At 52.5% G+C, this 19,261-nt stretch overlaps 1 protein-coding gene across 2 annotated transcripts in view; it reads right to left on the bottom strand.

The window, feature by feature from the left end:
- Nucleotides 1–18,707, bottom strand: part of FAM135A (family with sequence similarity 135 member A) — a 59,803-nt gene extending 41,096 nt beyond the window's left edge. Inside the window, exons 1-2 of one of the 2 annotated variants that reach the window (XM_026051258.1) lie at nt 18,689–18,707; nt 6,403–6,523 (exon numbers count right to left, since the gene is read on the bottom strand). In XM_026051258.1, coding sequence (XP_025907043.1) covers nt 6,403–6,479 — 77 coding nt within the window. In that variant the 5' untranslated portion in view covers nt 6,480–6,523; nt 18,689–18,707. Of the gene's footprint in view, nt 1–6,402; nt 6,524–18,688 lie in introns of those variants that run through there. The other variant, XM_026051257.1, reaches the window with a different exon arrangement.
- Between the last annotated feature and the right edge of the window lie 554 nt (nt 18,708–19,261).

The raw sequence follows: 19,261 nt of genomic DNA, 5'->3' as shown, positions 1-19,261 counted from the left end.
CTGGAAGACCAGTACCTGAACAGCAGTCTCCAGGGCCTGTTATAAAACATGATGAGACACATAGAAGAGGAGAGAAGGGAATCTACGTGTTGCCAAGGCTTGTGCCCGGTGTCACAAACAGCTTTTGGCCATTTGCTACCAACATGCTTGGGCCCAATTCCTGCTGTGATGCCCAACATCCATTTGAGAACTCGTAAGGGGAATACTCTCAAAAAACTCCATTTTCCAAGGCCACATAAACACATGCTGCTAAACTAAATGATCTCTCATCTTTAAACAACAGTCCTCTGAAGCTCATGTTCAGTACTGATGGTTTTCCATACTCCCTAATGTGAAAACCTGATAAATGTATTTATTCAGTTTGATGTTAACTTTGTATTAGACCTTTTGATTCAGGATACGGCATCATAAGGGGTAATTGCCAGGAGGGTTTAAGTGCCGGCTGGCCGGAACAACCTGGTTTTCCGAGGRCGAAGGTGAGTGATGCAGAGGCCTCCTGGGAACCAGACACGGAATTTTCCGAAGTTTCCACTCTTGCAAACAGGCAGCAGTTTTTATTCAAACACATCATAGCATGTTAACTTTGAAGTCAAGGCCGGGCAAACACCCTAGAAGACAGGCCTGACAGCTCGTTKGCAGGCATTTCCTGCCAATGCCCTTCTAATTTTTTTTTAAATAATTAAAATTTTACGGCTGTGCAGCTCTGATCCTCTCCTCTGTCAGTTACCGAGTACACAAACTTTATAGTCACTTTGTACTTTAAAGACAGGCGATCCCTCATTCAGCAGCAAATATATTAACTGGAAGCACAACTCGGGTACTATAAACAAAATTTGGGGAACAAAAAAGAAAAGAAAAAAAAATTTGGCAAGTCTCAGGTGAGAAAAGGGCCACCGCTCTTCTGTCCCTTGGTACCATCATCACCTGTTGCCCTGCAGGAATCCATGTCACTCGAGCAGGTTGCAGGAGTTCCTCTAGCTCGTTTTTTTCAACAATCCCTCTCTAGCTTCCAGTGCCACACACTGCTCTGATACCATTCAGACACTAACAAAGAGAAAACGCCTTTCASAAACACCAGCGTCCACCCTTTCAGTTCAACCAAGGTGCAGTTTCATGACTGATCCAAGCCAATTTAAGGCCATTACTAGGAGCAACAGGAGGAAAACAGCTTCATTAAAAGGAGCAAGAACACTTTTTATATGATTTTTTTGCCAGCTCCTCACACAATTTCTAATATTCCAGCACCTGCATGGTAAGACAGACTAACATGTTGATTCAATCTCAGGGAATRAATATGTGGTTAGAAGAAAGGAGCTCCAAATCCAGCCTCCCGGAGCGGGCTCCGCATGCCGGCCCGGAGGCCAAGCTCAGCGGATTAGGTGGCCCCCGACAGACAGGGCTGCCAAAAGCCTTTGCTTCCGCTGCCAGATTCCACTATCCCGATGCCCCAAAGATCCACAGGAGCCAGCGGGTCTGTTCARCGAGGCTTCCAGTGTCAGGTTTGGACTCATTCTTCACATACACCTATAAAAATTAAGCAGGCAAACTAACCAAGAGAAGCACCTGGCTAAAATCTGCSTTTTGCCAAAGGTTTTTATTTTGGGAAAACACCAGGACAGGACAGGGCAGCAGGGCTGGCCACTCTGCTGCAGGAAGCCCATGGAGGGACCGCGCTGCTCGCTCCACTCACGCCCTTCTCCTCACATTTTAAGTTACTTTTAACAGAATATAAAACAAATTCATGTGGACAACTCACTAGATGAGGGGGAAAAAAAACCCCCCACATTCACGTATTGCCTGATTTCTCAGTAAATTACTGAGAAAGTGAGATGATTAGTGAACCATAATGAGATTCATCAAAAMATAATACTCTGAATCAGAATACTTTCTTTTCGGGCATGCAAGCCCAAATGCCAAGGCTGCTCTGGGGTATCAGTATCTGCATATGTAAACGCTACAAATCTATGGAGCAGAGAATACTGTAAGGCTGAATTTCTGCAAGTCTTTCTGAAGCTTCAATTCCCAGGCCTTTGAGCAGGACTTAGGTTCCTCAGCCATCACACACGGAGAGCTACCGAAAACCCTATGAACAACCTACTTGCAGATGTGATGCACGTCCRAAATGAATTTCATGTTAGAATCCATTCAAGCCTCTTCTGCACAAGGCTTTTAGTATTCCTCTATCTGTTAACCAATATTCAAACACTTCTAAAGTGTAGCCTATTTACCTTCGTTAAGGAMACTCTTGCTGTGCCCTTGAAAGATCTTAAAGCACAGCTGATTCAGTGAGCACCAACATGTAAATCTATAGCTATAGTAAAGAGGTGCTGTTAATATTTTACCTGCACTGCTCACAGCCCACTGGTGTAACCAGCTTAGACAAAGCAGACACCTAAGTATCTACATCTTCTAAATTCAGATCTGGCCAATACTGACAAAATAATGATAACAAAAAAAGATGAGTGACAAAATGAGAATTYAACATGGCTATTCCAAAAATGCATGCAGGTAGAGAAGCCGCAGACCATAATTATTTTCCAGAAGAGGCCTTCTAACAGTGTGTGAGCCATGAGCTATGCTTCACTGGAAGCTATCAGCTCAGATCCTCAGTCTTAGCTCAGATTTGCTGATTCACAGCAGAACAAATATCAGACACTTCTAGAGAAATGAGATGAAAACTCCATCTTCCCACAGCTGAGGGAACCAGGGCAGTTCTCTCCCCACCCTCAAGACATGGATTCATCAATCCAAGTTAGACATAAAAACAAGTAAGAGAAGTACTTAAGAAATGTTCCAAGAGAAAGTTTTGCCATTGATTCCATGTCCGAGACTGATTTTCATTCCAGTTACCTGGAACAAGTTTGTTGACAAAATATTATGAGTTTATTCTTATTAATCACTATTATTAATWGTGATTAATCTATAAATTACTATAAATAGGCAGAATAGGCCTCTCAGTATAGACCTAATACATGAACCAGCTTGCTGCTGTGCAAGCAGAGGGAGTCTTTATCCCCCAAACCGCTTGCAGCAACCTAAGAGCACATGTGAATGGCAGGATGGCTTCACGTGACAGAAGGGCAGTGTGAGGGTGGCAGAAACTGCTCCCAGGAGCCACCTTTAGGCCAGCGATGCTGGCCGGGGGAACAGCCCTGCCTCCCTCGCTGCTCCGCTGAGCGCAGCAGGCCTGGCCGGGCGGCCTCCCCGGGCCCTGCGGGAGCCCCAGGCACACCCGTGGCCAGGGATCTGTCACGCGAGGGTTGGGGACGGGGTTTTGCTCCATACTTTGGGGTTTTGCACCTCCTTGGCAGATATTCCACCATGGGAAATGGGCACGGAGAGGTGAGTACCCTGGTTTGGCAGCTCAGAAGGCCGAATCACCAGTTTGGTGGGAAGAGCAAAGGCCAAGGGTGCTCATCCCCGAGGGGCACTAACCCTCCGAACGTGCCACGTACTTGGTTAGGAGCCTCCAGCCCTGGGTACGGGAAGCTGGCCTCCTCACTGAGGACGGCCTTCCTCACCGCGCCGCGGCAGGGCCTGGCCCGGCCCGGGCAGAGCCTCCCGCCCGCCCATGGGCGGCCTCAAGTCTGCCCGTCTGGCTCTGCGCGGCCACACAACTCGCCTGGGGGTGGCTCTGATAAGAAATCACGTGTTTATTTCTAAACATAAAGAGGGCACAGGCAGCGAGGAGCATCGATGCTTGCCAGGTTGCAAGGGCTGGAGAAATCATCTTCAAAATGCAGTTSATCCTCAGAACGCACCCAAATCATAAACGGGCATTTCAAAAAATACACACTTGGGAGACACTGAAGTTTCCTTCCTTGGGAGGAATAAAGGCTGAATAAATCACCTGAATCACAGAATGATTTAGCCTGGAAGCAAACTCCAGCCCGAGCCCTGCACAACGCAGGTCCAGCTCCGCCAGGCTGTGCAGGCAGGGACCTGCCAAGTGGGGCTTTTATTCTGTCCAAGGATGGAGACTCCAGCAGCCCTCTGGGCAGCCTCTTCCAATATCCCACCATCCTCATCATGAAAACACTTTCCAACTTGTATAACCAGAACTTCCTATTTCGACCCCAAGCCTGCTGCCTACCGTCCTATCACTGTAAACTTGCAATATATATATTGGATGTATATACTGCAAAAATATAACGGAATAGTCACATCAGTATAAATATCCTGTAACTAAACTGCATTCCTGTCCCTTAAAACTGCAACACAACTAAAACACAATGTGCTAAGCACAAGAATCTCCTTGGTCATATATGGGCCCTTTCCTAAGCCAGCTGAGAAGCAGAGAACTGCATATACAGATAAATCTTATATATTAAGGTGTCTGCACTGCCTATCGCCCCTCCCACTACAGGATAACAGTAAAAAGGAAAGAAAATAAAATAACCTGCTTTAAAGCATCAGTTAGGAGAATAARGGTGGGTCAGTTCCAGGACTCAGATTTGATTTTCAGTGAAATCCTATGAGAACCTTTGCTGTGTCTGGGTTTAGAATAGCAATATGACTGGTCTTATGAACAGCTCCAAACCACTTGCACAAGAGGAATATCTGGGCCAGAGGATCCCAGGTAACCCTGGACCCACATGGACACAGGGACCTCAGTCAGCACCAACTGCTCCTGTTTGTCTGCTAATGCACCAAACTCACCGTTGCTCTSAATACAGCCATAAATGCTGCTGAAAACTGCATCGCTGCAGAGCCAGATCCCTACAAAAGCAAAGCTTCACAAAAGCAAAAGTTACAAAAGCAAAAGTTTAAGATTGAATACTGAGGTATAAAGATACCACAAAAAATGGGGTCACAGAAATCAACTCAGACAATCAAACTGATTCAGTTTGCATTTAAGAGGACAGCCAAAATATTGACATCTATAAATATACCGGAGTAAACACTCSGACTGAAACAGTCACCCTAATTACAAGACAAAGTTGATTAAAAAAAACYCAAAAAAACCCAGCTAGGAATTACTCAGAAGGAAGTTTAGGCTAGAAATTACAGTCTCTCCAACAACTGGAGGAGTGAGGGTATGGAACAACGCTCCCAGCCACCGTGCACGTGCTCCTCTGGCACGTAGTGCCGGCCTCTGGGACCTTCCAGACCTCTCTCCAGCGGCAGGGAGGACACCACGACTTACTCACACAGGCAGACAGTRCAGAAGTCACACTATTCCCTCTGTCTTTTGACTTACTCTGGAAGCTCCCACTMCCTCCTGCCACGGCCTTCTAAGGGATCATGTCCAAGGCCAAAGGTTCAGCCTGAAACCAGAGAGGCAACATCCTTCTCCCGAAGGGCACCTGTAATTTGGACTCTCATCACGTTACTTCAGGGAAGTTTCTACCTCTCTGAATTTATGCTGTGAATWTACTGCTCTTTAAAGAACAAGCAAGAAAGAAACAGGTTAAGTGGAGCACTGGTAGTTACACGGCCACGCTCAGTTTCTAAACTACCTGTGAGAAATCACCTGAATCAGAAGGCAARGACAACCAAGAGAGGCTCTTTTCTTCAGGCTCCTTTCTGTTAAAGCTAACACATTACAACAACAAGAAGCTGTCTTGCATTATAGCAAGGTTTAAGAAGAAAAGTGTCTTTTATTATTGATAAAGCCTGTCTAAGGCAAGCTCCTCTCTAATGAATAAATGAGCTGTCGTTAAATCAGCACTGACGCAKGTTGTTCACTGTCTGTAACCACTACCACAGCCTCAACCAGATCTGTCCAAAGCAAACGTCCTAAGGGCTGAAAATCGACATTTTGGCTGCAGTCCACGAGAGTGCAAATGTACCAAAATGCTGGACCAATAATCCCCAACACCTTTAAAATAAATGCAAACGCAGAGTCACAGGTAAGCAGGGCCTTGGGAAGGCATCTGGAAACCACCAGGAGCAGCAAATGAGAGGGATGTCTAAGAGCCTTGTAGAGGGACCAGGGAGAGGGGCCACGAGGAGAGCCCAAGCAGGCAGCAAAGGGCCCTTCTTCCCTGGGGAGGGAGAGCACAAACAAGGGGAAGAGCGGAGCTGGTGGCCGTGTTCTCCACTGTCAATTTGACAAATTAATAAGATAACTGTGGTAGCAACATTTAAAAAAAGTCTCCAGAGACACRCCTATATTACTGCAAGCAAAAGGGATTACGGCAATTGGGATATGAAAGCAAAAAGGCCCGGGTAAAAATAGAAACTATCCTCAGAGCCTAAGGAACTTCCCTCTTCTCCCATCAGACAACAAGTATTTTATCACAGCTTACGGTTTAGGGCAGATTATTTGAGCATTGAGCATTCATCTCAACTCCTAGAARGCATCTGCCATTCCAACAAGGACCAAATAATCAACGCAACGTACAGGACAGTGACAGCACCAGCAGGAGCCCGTGCAGCCGGGAAGAGCGCGCTACCTACCCTCTCTGGAACAAATCCACATTGAAGAATTTGTGGAGCTCCACGGAGAATTCTACCATAGCCTGAACTTCGCTCATGTTTAGGAGGATGAAGAAGTCAGAACTTGTCAGCACCTCAGTTACTGGAAACAAACAGAAAACAAACTTTTTAGAACACAAGTGGGCAATAACGCCTGTCTACTTCCAAGCTCCCTCTCCCCTCCCCCCCAAAATTATACACAGTTTTGCACAGCTTCCTCATGCAGACGGGTCCTGGGATAAATGAGAACACAGCAGGTGCCCAAACGAACCCACCAGGGTGCTGACGTTTGACTCCTTGGGCACAAGGGCCCTGGGGAGGTGCCACAGGCAGGACTGTCCTCGCAGGGACTGCAGCAGGGAGGCCGAGGGCAACGTGCCCATCCTCCKCTCACCCCTGTTATCCATGAGGTGCTAGGTCTCACCGCCTGCTTTGCAACCACAGGCTGGCACTTAACTGCCGAGTTTCCACTGCCTGCTGATACTTAAACTAAAAATCGTACAGACTCTGGCTGAGTTATTCTGTTTTCCCTACAGCAGCATTAACTGGATTAATAAAGCAAGCTGCAGTGTCCACAAAGAGCATCCTCAAACTCGCAGCTCCTGTGAGCCTGTCTGCCSGAGGCAGGAGCTCGGGAACCCAGCCCCGGAGCGGGATCCGTGCCCGGGGTGGAAGGCGGCGGCGCAGACGCGGCCTCGGCTCGGCTGGGCYGTGTTCCTGCCTTTCCAGGAGTTTGCAAGGAGCGCGGGAAGCCTGCGGCGCAGCAGGTGGTAGCAGTGAGACGGGAAAGGGAGCGCGAGGGCAGAGGGGAAGCGCGGCCATGGCGAGCTCAGCCCCAGGGAACCGGGCGCTGCCAGGGCTGCCGGCAAAGCCCTGCCGAGCAGAGGTAAAGCTGGGACACTTCGGCACACGGAGTCAGCTCCAGCCCCAGGAGAGGGAAACATCCCTCCGCGCCGGGACTCCTGCAGCTCCCGCCCTGCCCTCTGAGCTCCCAAGGGCTCCCGCTCCCTCAAGCCGCCRCTTCCTCAAAACACGGAGCTTTGGCAGCAGTAAACAGCCCCCTTGGCCTGCTGGAGCCCAGAAACCTTCTCTTCTGCAGCTGGTCACGGGCATTCCCACGCGCAGCACGAGCGGCTGTCACTGCCCGCTGCTCCTACAGGGTCCCTCGGACAGGCGCATTCCCTGGATGCAGGGGAAGCAGACTGTTTTACAGAGCCTATCGGGATGTCAAATCCAGCAGGCTGGAGCGTGGCTGCACAGCGGGAACAGCCCATGAAGAGCAGCAAGGCCTGGGCAAAACCTGCTGCAGGCGGTGAGCCCAGGCAAGGGAGCAGCGCCGAGCGAGCAGCCTGCCCATTCCCGGGAGAAAAGCTGTTCTGGGACACAATTCCCGGGGAGCTTCCCAGAGTGCCGGGAGCTGCGGGAAAGGTGGGAGTCGCAGCAGGACGCTGGAGCCGAGAGGCTGCAGGAAGGAGTGGGAAGCAGCCAGCCCGCCCGGCGGGGACGCAAGGAAAGGCCACAGGGCACTAGGGAGACGGGGCCGTGCTCCACGAGTCCCCGCGCCGGCTGCAATGCGGCGGGACACGCGGGATCACTCCAGAGCCCTCCCTGCCTCGCTGCCAGGCTGCCCTCCCACCGTGTTCTCTCTCCATGGAAAACGCTACGTGTTGTGACCGGCATTCCACTGAAAGCCTCCCGTCTTCCTAGTGCAAATGACACGAAGGGAAGGCCTGTGCGGAGCCTCTGCACCCTGCACATCCCTCCAGCTCCTCCCCTACRCCAGGGCCTGGCCGTTTCCCGCAGAAACCTGGAAAAGCTGGCGCGAGGCCGGCAGAGAGCAGGAAGAACCACCTTTCCAAGAAACGGATGCTTTACATCCAAGAGAGAGGGAAAAAATGCACAGGCATTTCTAAGGCTCTTACTGTTTAACACTATTAAACTTTGTAGTGATTTTCTTCAGCTTCATTCATTTGTATGACAGTTGCCAGGTTTATGGACTCAAAACACTGTCAAAAAATTCTGTACCAGGCAAAGGATCACAGCATTACTCGAACTGGATAGCAGCAAGTCTTGCTGCTGGATAACAGCAATTAAAGTATTTTAGGCATAAGTTCAACCCTGGGCAACCTTTAATTTTAGTTTCCTAAACCAGAAAAGACATCAGAGCCCATCAGAGGTACTCATAGAATGCTTAAGGTTGGATGTCCGGAGAAGGAGACTCCACAGCCTCCCTGCGCAGCCTGTGCCAGGGCTCCGGCACCCTCACTGGCAAGAAATGTTTCCTCAAGTTCCTGTGGAACTTTTGGTGCYTCAGYTTGWRGCYRTTTCCTCTAGTCCTATCSCTGKCCACCACTGAAAAGAGGCCGSCCCCCTCCTCCTCCCTGCCTCCCTTGAGGTATTTATACACGCTGATCAGGTCCCCCCTCAGCCTCCTCTTCTCCAGGCTGAACAGRCCCAGCTCCCTCAGCCTTTCCTCACAGGGGAAATATTCCATATTTCCTCATAGGGGAAATATAGGGGTTTATATGAACGACACGGAGGTTGGCAGCAGACTCCCACTGCCTCCAACGCAGCAAACCCTGCACCCTGTTCACAGACAGGGCAGTCCGCGGTGCCGGAGGGCAGGAGCGGCGCCGGGAACACGGATGATCCCAGCGCCCACAGGCAGCAGCGGGAGGCAGCCCCGGCACCAGCTCCGGCTCCAGCACCAGCCCTGGGTACCAGTCCCGGCTCCAGCTCCGGCTCCAGCCCCGGCACCGGCTCCAGCACCAGCCCTGGGTACCAGTCCCAGCTCCGGCTCCAGCACCAGCCCTGGGTACCAGTCCCGGCTCCAGCTCCGGCTCCAGCACCAGCCCTGGGTACCAGTCCCGGCTCCAGCTCCGGCTCCAGCCCCGGCTCCGGCTCGCTCCGTGGGAGCAGCAGAAGGGGCTGCCACGGGAAGGGCCGGCCCGAGGCTGCCCAGGAGTGGGGCAGCCCCACACGCTGCCGACCAGCCCCGCACTGCACACGGCTGTAGGGCCTCTTTTCATCCCCAGTGCTGCTCCTGCTCACACTTGTGGGATGCACTGCTGCCAACCCGGCAGTGTGAGCGCCCAGAGAGCTCCTGAACGAGCCGTATTCCCAGGGAAATGCTAGTGCACCGTTAACCTCGCTGGCCGTGCTGGAATCGCGAGGGAAAGGCGCAGCCGGACCCGGGCACATCCAGGGAGCCTCTCACCTCCAAACACAGAACGGAGGAGTCTCACTCAGGGGGCCCCTGGAGCACTTTGCTCCTCATTCGCTTCTATTATTGTCTAAAAGCAGATCCCGCCGCCCCAGCCCGTCCCCAAACAARCACTGGCATCTCCCACCGGCCTCTCCAGCTTGTCCTCCGCTCCTGCGCTGCCCTTTCTGGCTGGCTTCGAGTGCAGAAGTGCAACGGCCCTGTTTCCTTTTCCTTTTTTGTAATCAAAAGGCCTCAAATATCTGAAAACTTCATTTTCTTCTATCTCCATTATCTCATACAAAATGTGTTAATGACCTATCAAGCTTTACGGTATTCTCAAGAGTCAGTGCCCTTAAAATAACGAAAGAAATAATCAGTGTCTTCTATTTAATGTTCTGTAGCTTTCAGACACACAGAAAATACTTTTAAAATTCTTAGAAGAATTTTATGTTTCATAAAGGGTTTCAGAGAAATAAAAATGCAAAACTTAGCACAGCTTGTGCGGAAAAGCCGTGCAGCCAGGCTGGTTTCACCCCRGCTCTTTGCCTAGAGAAGAGAACAGAGAAACTGCAGCATAAACGAATGCGGCACGGGGAATCCTCTCGCGGCCACCAGAGCCCGTCCAGACCCAAATCCTCTCCTGCTTTAACTGCCGTGAGGCTGGAAGGGCAGAATTCAGCGCGTGGGGCAGAGCAGCACGGGGCACCGAGGGCAGCACCGAGGGCATCGTCCCGCCGCTCACTCGGATCATTCCCTCCCGTACAGCCTGCCCCGGAGCGGGCGCAGGCCGCAGCTCCCAGCGTGTCCCCTCGCCCTCCSGATCCCGATCCCTCCTGCGGCTGGTCAGCACGTGGGGCGGCAGCGTCCCGGCTGCAGACGGAGYTTCCCCCATGGCAGACAGGCACCGATCCTGTCCACCGATAATTCAACAGGGAAGCGGAAAGAAAAGAAATGCCGACTGAATTTGGGGTTGCATAACATCAAGGAAACAATAAAACCCCGTAAATAAAGGAGACAAACAAAAGAAAAGGTAAGGTCAAGAGTAGAAGCCTTGGGGAACTTGATTCAAATCTCATCCTCCCTGTTTTGGGAAGACAACGGGACCACCACGCAGAAAAGGACAACAGAAGAGACTGCTCCGTATCAGGATTTATCTATTTTACAGAAAGGAAATTCTTCAAAAATTSTAAGTATTTACGTGAAGATGAATAGCCAGTTACTCAGACAAAGTTAAACAAAGGCCAAAGTTTTAAGGAGGCAACAAAACCCAACATTTAATATTTTCTTCTTGGATGCTTCTCTAAGGATATTTCGTTTCGTGGGCAACAGCTGCAAGATGCGACTCGCCGTTTCTAACCCAGCTAGCACAGGGAGGGCATCTGTGATGCTCAGGACCAAAACTGCCCTTTCCTGGCGTTTGGTGCAAGCGCGGCAAGCGCAGGCAGTGCCGCGGCCATCCGCGCGCCGCCCTCGCGGCCTCTCCAGCCCCACGGCGCACGCGGCCGCCGCGCGCTGCCCTCGCGGCCTCTCCTCCGCCCTCCCAGGAGGTCTCAGACGGCAGCGAGTGGCTCATCCTGAGCACGGATCGGGCTGATTCCTTTTGCCCCAACCACCCTCTGCCTCTCGGGGGGCACCCCCCGCAGCACCTCGCGGATTCGGCTGCCGGCTGCACCCAGCACCAAGTTCACCCTCCCGAGGGCCCTTCTCCTCTTTCAGGCCYGGCCGGAGCGGGCGACGGCCGCAGCAGTAACCTGAGCAGCTCTTCTCTCTGCAAGGGCTTCTGCTGCAGAGCAGGCGGCTTCTCACCGCAAGAGCAAGACGCCGCGGGCAGAACCGAGGCGGACGCGAGGCCTGACCCACCGGCACAGGCGGTGTGGGGTGCGCAGCAACAGCCCCGGGCTCTGCCCCACAGCGCCAGGACGGGCCYGATGCTGCCACCGCATGCTGAGCCCAAGCTGCTCCGTGAAGGTCTCACGTGCTGCCCAGCACCTGCATCCCCATCACCTAGAGGGCGTGTGAAGGAGGCGCTGGCTGGGAACTAAATATACCAGGAAAGAGGAGCTGACTAAAATAACTCCATCTTCTCCCGCTGGAAAGGCTCTTTGGGAAACACTCACTGCTGCTGTTCAGGTGCTCGGAGCCGACTCGGCTCCCCGCTCGCTGCAGCGCACGGGTCATGGGGATGATCCCCCGGGACCAGGGGGGCAGGCGGCGCCGCAGGACCCTCTCCGGGCACCGACCCCTCCGCACGGCCCCACGGCACCGCCCGGCTCGCCGCGGAGCGGGAACACGCCCCAAAGAACCAGGCATGGCTGCTCCCTCCCACTAACAAAGTTTACTCTTAATTATCACTATTTTTTAAGAGAGGGAAAAAATAGCTGCGCATTCTCACTAAATTACATCTTACAAGGCAGTAATTCCAAATTAAGTAATTCTGCAAATAAAACAGGACAATTTACCGAGCCGCTGTGCTGACTGACACCAGGTCATGGCTGGACGAGACCCTCGGCTCAGTCGGGGTWTATCAGGGCTTCATGCCGAGCAGGCCCGCGTCTCCCACCCGGGACATTCAGCCAGCACAAACCCCAAACTGCACATTATTAACCCAAGAAACAGGAGAGAGCCCCTGCCTGCACACAGTCACACTGGGGGAAATCCCATCTCGAGGAGAGCCAACACCGGTGGTCCCCAAGCCGTGTCCCTGGGGGCTCCCCCGGCGGCCTCGTCCCTGCGGAGAGGCCGGACGCAGCACCCGAGCGGAGCGGCCGTTCTGCCGGGACCCTCCCGCAGACTGGGCTCCTCTCCGAGACACGTGGAGCACAGCATCGGAGCACAGCCTTTTTCAACACCCGATGTTAATAAACCAGCACGAGGTCAGCTGATTCGGAGCTGGCGGAACAGGAGTACACCTTAAAAAAAATAAAATCCCAATTTAACTTTTTATTCCATTGTTTCTTCACTTTCGAATGTGGAGGAAAAAAGAATCTAAGACTCTAGAAATACAAAYCATTCTTCTCATCTTCTCCTATGTTTTTTCTACAGCTTTTATTCAGTACAAGGCAGAGACATGTCACAGTACATTTTGCTCTTTATAAAATGATTTTCTAATCGCAGACATTGTAAGGGAGAAGCACTCTTTCTACCCAATTCTTTGGACTTTTATCTTTACTCTGGAGCCTGCTCCTGTTCCAGSAGCACACACCAAGTTTACAACCGAGTCCTGCTGCTTTCGCACAGCGCGGGATCGTCACGGCTGTGACGTTAGGGGGGAACCTGACAGGCCGTCACTGGAGGCAACTCTTCCCGACCACCCGGCCATCGGGAAGGTAACGGGGCCACGGCAGAGTATCTCTGAATGWGCCTTGAAGCTGTTCGGGCCTCAACTTTCAATAAATAAATAACTAAATATACAAATAAAAATGCATCAGACACCTACAGGCCAGTTTAAGGTAATGACACCTTAAGCTCCCACCGCTCACAGACCCGAGCACGAAGCGGGGTGCCTGCGCCCTCAGGCAGCGCCTGTGGGGACTCAGCCCCCCAAGCCCCATAGGGCTGAGGGTGCTGGAAGGCTCCAGCCAGACCCGCCGGGGGTCTTGTCCAAGGGGCCACGGGGACCGTGTGGGGCCGTGGGGACCGTGTGGGGCCGTGGGGACAGCGAGGGGCCACGGGGACCGTGTGGGGCCATGGGGGACAGCAGCCACGGGGACAGAGGCCTCTTCTCGGTCCCTCAGGGCCGGGCCAGCCCAAAGGGGCGCCAAGGCCTTCCCACAGGCCGGGCTTTGCAGGGACACCCTGCGGAGGCAGCCAGGCCCGCGCTGCTGCCCAGATAATCAATAAAACACGCGAGCACCTCCTGCTGAAGGATCAAGGGACCTGCCACAGGGGAAATGCCACCGCGCCGCCTCAGAGGCCGCACGCTCCAAACAAAGCCAAGCCAGGGAGCCGCTCCCACGGGGGCCGCGTTTGGAGGGTTCCATCCCAAGAGGCTGACTCCGGCCTCACCCGGCGGCGTCACCGCTGCTGCTCCCGCAACTTTAGGCAAGGGTTCTACACACAACAGTTTCTGCTCGTTCCTTTTTCCCTACAATTTACTTGTCACGTTCAGTCACAAATTCACGTACTGAGGCCTGTTAATCATTATGTCCTTTATATTCCACTTTCACATTTGCTGCAGCTACCGTAAGGAAAAACACCTATTAAATATAACGTAGCACAGACCTAGGGGGGAAAAAGCAACCAGGAATTAAGCTAGCAGAGATTTGCCTCCCTTACAAATACGTAGTTGGCCAGTTCTCAGACAGCTAAAGCCATGAGAAGGGATCCCAGTTAGTTGCTGTCCCACCCAAGGAGGATAAGCCAGCGCCTGGCTAAACTGCCCGGGGATGCTCATCCTTCCAGGCAGCTTCCAGACATTTCACAAGCTGAAAGACGCACGTTTCTACTGAGGCTTCTAGTCACAGGCCAAAAACCAGGACAAACCCTTGCAGCAAGCCAGGATTTGAAGTAATCTCAGCGTAATGAACCTGCTTGGCATGAAAGGAGGCCTCTCTTTGCAGGAGGCAAAGCGAGGGCAGCGCCAGGTTACACCYGGTGGCGCAGAGCTCCTGCCCGAGGAAACGAGGATGTTCCTGGGAAGAGAGCTCCAACCTGGACACACCAGCAAAGGGCTGGAGACCCGAGCAGGGCAGGTCTGACTTCCACCAATCCGTCTGGCATTGACTCCAACTGTTGCAGGGTGATTTCTCTGAGCTGTTTGCACAGGTRAAGCAGTAAATAAGCATTTTGGACGAGCTCTGCCTCACTGTTTTGGCACTCAAAATAACCTCGACACCTCTGCTACTTTGACTCACCTTATTTCATTGCCCTGAGGGGTTTAAGGCCATAGATTCATACAACGGCAGGCTGCAGAATTAGTGACAAGCTCAGGATCTGCTCACAAAAGCAGAAAAGCTTTTAAAAAACTGCATGGCAGACCATGTACACAGGTGCAGGCAAGCAACACATGCTGCAGACTAAAACGTCTAGATACACAATCACTTTTTCCATTAAAAGGTGGCAATATTAACCTACCTTACTAAGATAGTTTTTCTTTGCATGGAAATACACAACCACTAGACAGAAAAATCATGGCCTGACACCTGAATCGACAAGCCCGGAGGATGTCAGCTCCAGGCTCCTGCAGTAACGCTCCTTAAGCCTGGGCAGAAGCTGCTACTTCCCTCTCATGTTTGAACAGGAAGAAGACGGAAGGATCCACTGCAAGTTGTTCCGAGACCAAAATTCCACGTCCTTAAAGGGAAACCTCCATCATTACCTCTAATAATGTGTCAGAAGTCAAAGCTAAGGCTTCCTGCACTGTCATTTTTAAGTTGGGAGTTTTTTCTTTTTTAAACTCAGTTGGTGGTTAATTTTATGAAAGATAGCCCACAAGCTATAAGTAAGGTGKGGGAGGTAACATATTTAAACCTTTTAAGTTGAAAATCAAAAACTGGAAAGAAAAAAAAGCTTTCAGATTTGCTGATCTAAGTCATGCAATTCAGAAAGGAAGAAATCTTGAATTTAATTTTAGCAGGAAATATTGATAAGGAAGACTACCTATCTTCCTTCCAGCGAAACTGTTGGCAAAACACAAAGTTTGAGATTCCTAGCACTGGAGATGCTCCCAATCCCTAAACCTTTGAAGAAAACTGATGAAGGAAAAAGAAAGAAAAGCAGAAAGGTAGCACTGCAACCTTGTGACGGAACACAGAGCTGACGTCACCTCAGCCTGCTTTGCTTTCCCATATCCCAACCTTTGTTCCGCCTGTAAACGGAGCACGGAGCGGCCTCGCTCCCTGTCCCTGCAGCTCCTCCGCTCTCTCCAAGCACAGCCCCGGCCCGGGTTTCCTGCCTGCGGTCACCACCGTTCGCTCCCTGCCTTCTCCCTGGCCCCGGCACGAGCAGGGAGCCGATTTCCTCCCTTTCAGCTTCTCCTCCGGCCGGTGTTGCTGCAGACGGCCGTTCCCTGCTTCCCGGGAACGTTGTCCCGGGAGGAAGCGCACATTCCGGCTGCCGGGGCGCGCGGCGGGCACGTAAATATTTAACCGCGCTGGCGTCTGCACCGTGCAGCCACGCACGGCTGTGCGGCACGCGGGGACACTGCCGGGAAGGGAAGGGAAGGGAAGGGAAGGGAAGGGAAGGGAAGGGAAGGGAAGGGAACCAAATGGTACCTGGGAAGTGCCCGAGGAGGCCCCGAATCTGCTAAATACTTAACAGGGTTAAAAGCACCTACCGTGCCCCACAGAAAAGCGTAAGGTGTGTGAATACCCACAGAATGTGGGGCCGTGTTGGGCTGTTTTGCGCAGCCGGAGCAGAGAAGCTTGGAAATGGCATTTATTTGGGAGCACAGGCTGACCCTAGYGAGCTCACAGCTCACGAGAAATTGCCCTTTGGGTCCATTTGCCCAATTAAACCCAGGCCTGATCTGAAAAACACAAGATGCAAAACCTTGCAGGTTCCTACAGAACAGCCTTCCTCTATAGAAGGCYCTTGGGGAGCTGCTACATCAAACTTTTCATTAAAGAAGAAATAAATATTTTCCAAGCTTTTTGATTAGGAGGGAAAAGCGAGTGAAAGCCTAATTAACAACCCAAGGAACCGTAAGCTGTGCTCACAGCTTAACCACAAACAAACTGAAAGGTGCCAGAGCTTAAAACAAAGCTTAAGACGAACCCCCACCTTGGCTATGTGCGTTCGGAGTCACTGCTGGAGCCAGCTGGGCTCCAAGGACAGGTGTGCAAAACAAACACCCATCCCAGGCACTGGTCACCACGCCGGTGCCGCTCACCTACCTGTCACGGCACCAGGGAGGCTGTATTTTTCCATAAGGAGTAGAAAGGAAAGGAGGCGGGGAGCCCACACACCAGAAATACAACTCTCCAACGCTGCTTAGCTAGGGAGTTTGTTCTTCCAAGCCCATCCCGTGGTCTTTAGGGACTGCAGGTTGAAAAGGAACAAGACAGAGGACACAAAGGAGGAGAGGAATCATTTACCAGGCAGGGAAGAGAAGCAGGAGTCTGTGCCAGTACACCTTCAGACACCGAAACAAGGTCAACAGTAACAGGAATCCACAATTTCTTACAATTATCAGATTAAGATCCACCCTCGATAACGGTTTAACTTTAACATTTGCTCAGGACAGCCTCTGGAGCATGGGACAGACACAGATATCAGGACCTTCATCTCATACTAATAAATATTTAGGTGCCTGCCTCCCGGACCGGAGCATACACGGGTTACCTTAATGACAATACACGGGGAGAGCAGAGCTCACACAGGGCTCCTCCGTCTCCAGCTACAGCACTTCAAGACGTTGCCACTCTCAGTATCCTGCTTTGCCCCTTCCCCAGCACTTGTTTCCCCATCCACCTCCACAGCCAGTCGGATGACTGCAAAATGTATAAATATGTATATACACACACACACACACACACACACACACACACACACACATACACGCACATATACACACACATTTATGTATCTCCTGTCCTAATCCCTCCAGCATTGCCAAAGAAGAGGAACTTGCCCCGGAATACGGGGCAGTTACTCGGCAGGGGCAAAGCCACCCTGCCCCAGGCTGCTCAACCACGACCAAGCCCACCAGAACGTGCCACATCCATCCTTGGTGTCGAAGCGACTGAAAAAAGGTCAAGAAAAGCTGAAGACAGCGACAGATTTCAAATTCCTCTCTAAGCTCGACAGCTACATCCCATTAATTCTCCTGAACATGGCAAAACRTGCAAAGAAGTCCTAAAAAACGCTGTTTAGGAGGAGGTGTTTCCCAGGGAAAGGTTACGGCCGCAGCCCTGGAGCGCCAGGTAAGGGTTTCACAGGATGCACTTGGAAAAGCCGCCGGGGCTGATTTCTCCCGAAGGAGAGGGGAAGCTGAGCCCTTCTGCCGAGGCTCTGCTCTCCACTAAACCCCACAGCACCAGCGAACGTGATTAAACCAACAGTGTGCTGCGCCGTCTGACAGATTTCGAAAATCACAGTTTTGAAGACAGATCTGAGTTGCTGCAGGCGCTTTACTATTGCTGATCCCTATTCGTGCCAAACCTTACCCAGGCCACTCACGCTGGCTGTAACTGGGAGAGAAGATAACAAATCAATTTTATTAATAGACCAAGTGTAGATTCGAGAAGGCAGCTAATACTTTTCCTGTACCGCATCAGTTCTTACCCATTTGAAAGAGCTGCTTTCCAGACAAAGCAAAAGTAAACCATACCAGAGAACGAGCTCCAATTCACACTCTATTTTTTAATTGATTACTGAGGGAGGAATGATTTTTGCTGCCCATGGAGGAGGTGGAAATGGGAGGCAGTAAAAGGAGGATCATTCTGCCCATCCCAGGGGGTGCAGGGCAGGAGCTGCAGCCCCCGTCCCAGCGTTTCAGGCGCAGGGGCAGCGGCTGCGCAGCAGAGGAGCCTTGGCACCATCCCCTCAAAGTGCCCRTGCCGACAAAACCAGAGCCTGGCGTGACAGCACGCTTCTCACCAACAGCGTCTTCGCTTTGGTTTCGCTCTGCTGAAGGGAACAACACGAGCTACGTGGACCTGTTCAGTTCACTCTTCCACAAACGGAGCGCTCTTTCACCCCCAAACAGCCTCAGAGCTCCAGCAAAACGCAGYTCCGGCCGGGACGCTGGCATCCTCCCTCAGCCCAAAGCCAGGGCCAGGCAGTTTTCCTTCAGCAGAAATAGGAAAGAGGGGAGATTCCCATGGAGGGGCCTGTAGCCCCTCTCGTCCCGGCGCAGGGCGGCCACGCTCCCTCCAGCCCAGGGCAAAATCCACGGGATTTTCGCTCAGACTCTGCCCGTGCACAGCGCGACATGAAGCCCACGAGCTGACTTCCTTAAACAAGGAGGGGAAAAGCAGGGAAGGCAAAGGCACCTCTGGGAAGGCAAAGGCACCTCTGCAGCCGTCACCTGGCAAAGGGTAAGGTTTCCAGCACAAGTTTGCTCCCCTTCCACCCAGGAAACGCAGGGCAGGGATGAGAAAGCGAAGGCGGGTTTGTACCTACTTCTCAGGTAAGCAGGGCGGTAAATCAGTGCAAGCAGATATTTTTGATTTACCACAACGTGCAGGCGCCCTTTGAAACGACACCTTTGCAGCACAAAATCCCGAAACTGACTTTCCAAGCAAGAATTTTCTGCCGAAATTTCTGTGCAAAGCAAGCCGAGGAAACAACGAGGCCGAGGGAAGCGCCAGCGGCTCCCGGCGGGAGCGCCGCCGAACGGCACCGTCTCCAGGTCCCGGAGCCCGGGACGAGCCCCCGGCCGGGCCCCGAGCCCCCGGCGCCACTCGGCAACTTTCTGCCCCACGCCAGGAAACGCTCCCCCGACATGAAAACGTAAAGGCAGTAACAGCAACGGYAACAGCGCTGAGCGCCCCGCGGGCGGCTGGTTTGGGCGCCGCGCTCCGCCCGGCCGCGGGGACAGGGGACGGGGGGGGGACTGTTTTTTCCTGACCTATTTTCGGCGCTGCCTCCGTCCCGGTAAACAAGGCGCAGCCCGCGCCTCCCCGGGGAGGGAAGGGGCAGGAATCAGTGACAGGGATCCCGCGCAGGCCCTGCCCGCCGCCGCGCAGGCCCCGC

Source organism: Nothoprocta perdicaria, unplaced genomic scaffold (assembly GCF_003342845.1).
Source record: "Nothoprocta perdicaria isolate Ctin4 unplaced genomic scaffold, notPer1 scaffold_74, whole genome shotgun sequence".
NCBI lineage: Eukaryota > Metazoa > Chordata > Aves > Tinamiformes > Tinamidae > Nothoprocta > Nothoprocta perdicaria.
The sequence above is the reverse complement of the archived record's forward strand: the minus strand, read 5'-3'. Positions and strand labels throughout refer to the sequence as shown.